This window comes from Elephantulus edwardii, unplaced genomic scaffold (assembly GCF_000299155.1).
Source record: "Elephantulus edwardii isolate Elephantulus edwardi_28Jun2011 unplaced genomic scaffold, EleEdw1.0 scaffold00168, whole genome shotgun sequence".
Classification (NCBI taxonomy): Eukaryota; Metazoa; Chordata; class Mammalia; order Macroscelidea; family Macroscelididae; genus Elephantulus; species Elephantulus edwardii.
The window spans coordinates 3,991,141-3,998,227 of NW_006399918.1; the positions used below are offsets into that span (position 1 = coordinate 3,991,141).

At 38.1% G+C, this 7,087-nt stretch overlaps 1 protein-coding gene across 1 annotated transcript; it reads right to left on the reverse strand.

The window, feature by feature from the left end:
- Nucleotides 1–1,554: 1,554 nt before the first annotated feature.
- Nucleotides 1,555–2,484, reverse strand: LOC102866664 (olfactory receptor 10J5-like). The gene has a single exon (XM_006895444.1). It carries the CDS (start codon nucleotides 2,482–2,484, stop codon nucleotides 1,555–1,557), a length of 930 nt encoding a protein of 309 aa, XP_006895506.1.
- Between the last annotated feature and the right edge of the window lie 4,603 nt (nucleotides 2,485–7,087).

Below are 7,087 nucleotides of genomic sequence, written 5' to 3' on the forward strand. Positions count from 1 at the left end.
CCTATTCACTGTCCAATTCGCCAATGCATAGCACGTAATTGCAACACTATAGACTGGATCAGGTGCACCTTAGTCTCCAGCCTGATGTGATTGCTCTTCAGTACTCTTGAGAGGTCCCTCACAGCTGACTTTCCCAGTGAAATTCATCTCCTGGTTTCCTGACTGCTGTTACCAAGAGTGGAACCAAGTAAACTAAAACCATTAACTCAATCTCTTCACCATCCATACTGATGCTGCCAAAACAACTCCCCAAACCTCTGAAGTCCATTCAAGCCTCTAAGAAAATTATGAATTTCAAGTCAAGTTAGTGCTTCTAGAAGGGTATCAGGTTTTGACAGTCATATAAAGACTGCTTTAGACAAGAGTACAGGGTACCATCAGCCTCCAGGTCTTGACCTGCTTACATAGGAATTTATGGAAAATTACACATCCTCCATCCTGTTTCCGTAGTTTGGAACAGGTTCATGAAACTTGAATAACAGCATAGAAACTAATTTGGAGATGAAATAATAATGAGTGCCAGGCTTCTGCAAGCACTGGTGTTCTACAGCTCTCTTAGACAGCATCATCCAGCTCTGTGTCTCTGGTGGGAAGATCCAGAAAACAAAATATCCTCACAATTTTCCCATTCAGAGAAGGAGAAAATATAGCATGGTTATGCTTATTTTGATATAACTAACTAATTGGCAAAGTATAAGATTTGCGTTGTTTGCTGAGAGAATTTTATTTCATGACATTTTCCTTAGATCCCCGGATCAGTTCAATCAATATCTAATATAACTACTTCAAGGCTATTTGGCTACTACATAGACATTAAAATAAAACAATGCTTCCATAGATGAAAAGGGGGAGCTGAGGTGAAAGTGCAATTTTATACGCGCGCGCGCGCACACACACACACACACACACACACACACACACACACACACAAAATCAGTAATAATCTCTCTCCCTTCCGAGGCTCTAGGAAACAACGGAGAATTTTGCTTTGACTGAACAGAAGGACAGAGAAATGGATACTATGGAAGGAGCTAATGTGGTTAAATAATGAAAGAGGTACCCTGTAGTATCCCTAAAGCAGAAGAACTGTTCATTTTCAAATCAACAAGAATTAAGGAACCTTTATAAAAAATGGCTGTTGCAGGGCACATGAGTTAACTCCTGAAAATGAAAGCTGTCTCTGCAGCTTATGTTCCTAAGACCTCTGCCACCTCTATTCCAGCTGCCTGTTTGCCACATCCTCTTATCAGACTAGGTCAAGGATTTGACTGGCAGCGAGGAGTCAGGTAAAGGAGTTTCAAGCTTAAATCCTCAGACACAAGTCATTTTGATCCAGCTTGAAATTATGCTTGAGTCTGGCAATAAAACTTACCAGACCAGAAGCCCTGGTTTCTGTGTTGTGCCTAGAACTTGGAAAAGGAAAGCATTTCAAACATCTGGCATTATATTGACAAAACCTTGTATTTGATGAACTTGTGCATTGTGGTATGTTTGTAAGCAAAGATATATTAAATGGGGCTAATGATCTCTTGGGGGAAAAAATAGGTCAGTGTGTTAAGAAACACTTCTGCCCACAGCCCTTCGTAGGGCATCCTTGACCTCCTTGTTCCTTAGACTGTAAACGACAGGATTTAGCAGGGGGGTAATGATAATGTAAGTCACAGAGAGAAGAAGGTCTTGCTCTACGGAATTTTCTGACTTGGGTTTAAGGTAGGCAATGGAGGCACAGCCATAGTGGACAATGACCACAGTGAGGTGAGAGGCACAAGTGGTAAAGGTCTTCTTCCGGCCCTCAGCTGAGGCAATCTTAAGGATGGAGGCGATAATGAGAACATAGGAGATGAAATTTAGGCACACGGGTACAAAAATCACAAATGAACTTACACCATAATTAATGATCTCATTAATAGTGGTATCAATGCAAGAAAGTTTCATGACAGGGTAAATGTCACAGAAAAAATGTTCCACCACTCTTCCACAGAAAGGCAAATTGAACATGGCTGTCACATGAAGAACCGCCATAACCAGACCAGTGCCAAAGGACCCACATACCAACTGGATACACATTCCTTTGCTCATGATAATTGTGTACCTCAAGGGCTTACAGATGGCCACATAGCGGTCATAGCCCATTGCTGTGAGCAGGAAGCAATTGTTGGTGGCCAAGACAACAAAAAAGAACATCTGGGTTGCACAGCCTGCCAAGGAGATGGGCTGTTTATGAAAAATAAGACTAGAAAGCATCCGTGGGACAATGACCAGAGTGTACACAGTCTCTGAACTAGCCAGCATGCTCAGGTAGAAGTACATCGGAGTGTGGAGGTGATGGTCAAGGCGGATAATTGTCACGATGATGATGTTACTGGCCAGGGTTAAAAGGTAGATGGTTAGGAAAACCACAAAGAGGGTGATCTGGTGCTTTCCAAAGCCAGAGAAGCCCAGGAAGATGAATTCTGTCACTTCTGTGAAGTTCTTTCTCTGCATTCTGTAATATCAGTGTCTGCAAGTAATAAAGAGAGTTATGAAGTGGGGGAAAACCCAAAATCCACCAAAATACAGTATCAAGAGACTTAATAACAAGGGCCAATGAACTGGTAAAGTGAGCTGATTTCTTTTTTTGACCAGCAAGCCCATGATTTCCTTCCACGTTGAGAGAAGAAAACTACTTGTACCTCCTTGGGGTATGTACATAACAACATTATTACTACTACCAGCCCCTGTGCACAGAGCAGGACTTGGAGCAGATGCTAACCTACCACACTTTGTGCTGTTAGGAAAGGAAAGAAAGAGCAGTAAGGAGAAGCGCATAGTCTACGACCCAACAACTGATATCTGCTGCGGAAGCAAACTCTTAACAAAGGTGAATAAAATGACTATCAAGGAAACTATTAGATTTTTTTACAAGAAAAAAATATATCACTTAACAGCAGACTCAAGGAAGGCAAACTTTGAGATGTGATCATTGGGTTTGGTGACAATGCCACAGAGGATATTTTACAGTGTTTCTATTGCCTGTTGAATCTAGAGCCTGACTTCAGAGCAGGAATAATGGCCCGGGCTTGTCTTTGTCTGCTCAAAGCAGAACAACTTTTGCCATGATCACTCCACTCAAAATCCACCAAAGTATCCTGCTTATTATTCCAGTAGGCCTTTGGAAAAGTGTATTCTGGAAAAGAAAACTGTAACTGAGGCAATATTGTTGAGTGAGTGTTCACTGTATCAGAAGATTTAGGACTATTTGAGGTATAGACAAGGGAATAGAAGTGTCAGAGTTGAAGGAGGATGAAATATACCTCCAACTGTTTGAACCTGACTGACTTATCTATTTTTAAATATCTGGTGAACACAGACTTGACTATGAGTGTGAAAAGGCAGAACACACGAGCTCTCCGTCAAGAACTGAGACTACAAAACCTGGTTGGAGAGCACACAGCTCATCCTGTGATTCTCTGTAGGGACAGTCTCGTTATTCTTTCTCCTTCATTTTCAGAATTACTGAAATAGATTTGTGGCCTCACCTTCCATAATTCACTGTAAGATGGTTTCTGTCATGCTTGATCCCATGAAGCTGTTCTCTCAAGTGTCATCAAATAAGCTCTCATTGCCAAAACTGTCAGCCTTTACTTTTTCTCACTTTCTCATCTTGCTCTGCTTTATTTGCTCTGATCCTTGACTTCAGTATACATTCCCTGACCTTCGTTTCCATGATATTACACTATTTTTCTCTTTCCCCACATTCTTTAGTTACTTTCCATTAATCTGCTTATAACGCCTATACCATAATTGTATGTATGGTTTTCTCTGGACAATTCCTTTGCTTTTTTTCTCTCCCTACTCTCCTTTTTTATTTTCTATGTTGATTATTCTTGAACCCCTGTTCGCAATTTCCTTCCCAAACCTCCAATTGTTTCTAGAATTTTCTACTTCTAGGTCTTGCAACTAATCATAATAAATTTTATATTTTGTGAAGCAAACAAATGAGATGCATTTCTTGTTTTCTGATAATCTTATCTATCTCAATGTTCCTGTATTCTTGAAAGGCTCCATTAATCCAGTTAATTGGTGTCAACATTTGGAGCTAAATTTACTTTGGCATTATAGTTAGTGGAACTTTTCCTTAGAGTATATTCCATATCTGTGTCCAACTCACAATGACTTTCTTAAGATTAAAGCAACAAATCCTCTAGCCAGGTTAATCTCATACATTCACATCCTAAAAATCAATGGAAATTCAGAGAATCAAATATCACCAAAATTATTTTGAGGAAAAGATACAAAGTTATAAAACTTAAAGACTACACTTTTTATTTGTTTTTAATTGTTATACTAGTTTATTTACAAAATTCTAATACATTGGTTTCCAGAACAGATTCTTCCAATTTCCCTCACCCCCCACCCATCAAATTGTACAACCCCATAATTAATCCCCTATCCCCCTGCACATCCTTATCCTTCTGTGTCTACTCTCTTTCTGCCCTTTGGATCCTTAGACTCATTCTACAATAATGCTTTTATATAATATTTGTCCTATTGGGACTGAGTAGTTTATTCAGCATAATGCTCTCCAGTCCCTCCCAAGTCAGGTAATAATTTACAAAGAACATAGTAGCTAAAATATTATGGTATTGCTCTAGGGAGAGATATTGATGAATGAAAAAAATATGGAAGCTTCAGATATAAAGCCATACATATATGGTTAATTTTTAATCGAATTTTAATGTGTCTGGATGACAACATTTTCAACAAATGTTATTAGAACAGTGAAAGTCCATATATTAAAAAAATAAGCTTCAAATCTTACCTTATGCCATTCACAAAAAGAAACTAAAAAATATATATAGACATAAATTTAAAAGCTAAAGCTATAAAAATTTTAGACAAAACTATGAGAGAAAATCTTTATGACCTTTGAAAAAGTAGAGTTCTTACGTGTAAAGTAAAAGTCATAAATCATAAAAGAAAAATCACAAACTGAACTTTTATCAAAATTACAGACTTCTACTCGCCAAAAGTTACTGTTAGAGAAAAGATCGACCACAGACTGAGAACTAATACTCACAATGTACACATTTAAGATTGTACCCAGAAGTACAAAAAATTCCTGTAATTCAATAAAACAAGTTTTACAAATTAAGAAAAATATTTGAAATGATGTTTTACGAAAAAAGGTATGCAAATAGTTGATAAGCACATGAAAGGTTGTTCAACCTCACTAGTCATCAGAGAAATGCAAAATAAAAGCACAATGAGATACCACAGTACACCCACATGAATAGCTAAAATTAACAAGCCTAACAACACCTAATGTTGGCAGGGAAGTGAAGAATTGGACCTCTTAAATATTGCTAGTGTTGGAATGTAAAGTGGTATAACCAATTTGGAGAAGTGTTCAGTAGTTTTTTTAGAAAGTTAAATACACACTTAGGTTATGAGTCAATATTTTTCCCCTAGGTATTTATCCAAGAAAATGAAAGCATGTATTCACACAGAAAAATATACATGAATGTTTTTTGCAACTTTATTCCTAAAAACCAAAAACTTAAGATAATGTAAGGTTTAAATTGTAGTAAATTCATGCAATGGGATACTTCTCAGCAAAAATAGGAATAAAATACTAATACAAACACTATGGTCAAATTTTAAAGACATTGTGTTGAATGAAGAAAGTCAGACACACACTGGCACACGTATGTGGAACTCTAGAAAATACAAATCATACCTACATGAAAGAAAACAGACCAGTGGTTGCTAGAAGTATTAGGGAATGCACTAGGGGGGAAAACCACAACTGAAATTTTTGGAGTGAAGGAAATGTCCTTGGTTGTAGTAGTGGTTATAGAAGTATCATATTGTATTGTATTCTTTGAAGTTGATTAAAACAGATTCTCATTTGGCCATGGATAAGATATTATTCATACAAATTTACCCCTGTCAGACCCACTATTCTTAGGTAGACTTATGTGAAGCAAAACAATGGAACTATCTGTGACTTGGGAAATGTGGATCAATAAAATCTGAGGCCTTGGACAAATTCCTGGTGTCTGTATCTTCATGGCTTCAAATCCAAAATACAAGGCTTGAACTGAATAATCAGAGTTCTATTATACTGTTTATATGTAGCTTATATGTAGCTCCTAAGGAACTCTAGAGGCCTACTGTAAGGAGCTGTGCTGCAGTCCCAAAGGTAAACAGTTCAAATGCACCACCTGCTCCAAGGAAGGAGGATGGGCAGTCTGCCACTGTGATTTACTGACTCTGAAAAGCCACTGAAGGGTCAGCAATGAGTTGCTTCCAACTCGATGACACACAACTACAGCAGCATGCCACTTCCCTGATCTAGTAATGCCCCAATGGCCCATCTTCTGGGCTGTTAGACCTTGTACTATCAGCCCATTCTTTCAGAGCCAATCTGTCATCTTTATCCCACAGCCAGGCCAACCTCATAGATTCCAGAAACATTCAAATACCTATTATCAGTTCTATTGCTATGTTTATACTTTTCTTCTTCTTTAGGATATCCTCCATTCTCCTTTGTCCTTTCAGACGCTAAGTATTTGTTCTCTATAAGAATAGTCTCATCCCTTCCAATACATCTTTGACGTATAGCTCCTGATGTTGCTGTTGTATACCACTGAGTCAGAACTGATTCTTAGCTGATGCTCCAGCAGGTTTTCAGAGGTAGTTAATTGCTCAGAAGGAGATTCTCCATCCTTCTCCTGAAGAGCAGCTGGGGGATTGGAACCACATGACTCTGGGATTTCAATGCAGCTAAATAATGCTATATTTTCATTTGTGTCTTATGGGGAAATTTTTAAAATCTTTTTTGCTAACAAAAGTTCATTTTCTCAGTTTTAAAAATTGTTTCCTAGATTTATTTTGAGATTCAACTCATTTCCCAACATCTTCATGGAATCTCATTACACAACAACTTATTATAAAGTTTGATCCCTTTTAGAAAGTCCATGGTGTCCTGGAGCTGACTCATACCAGTTCACCAGAGCAGATTTTACCATCTCTTTCCCTTTCCATGTTCATCGATGCTATGCTGGTATGCAAGGATGGTTCAACATAAGGAAAACAATCAATG

Bases quoted from the DNA above. Each gene is read 5' to 3' on its own strand.
- LOC102866664 (XM_006895444.1), bottom strand. From the start codon at position 2,484: ATGCAGAGAAAGAACTTCACAGAAGTGACAGAATTCATCTTCCTGGGC.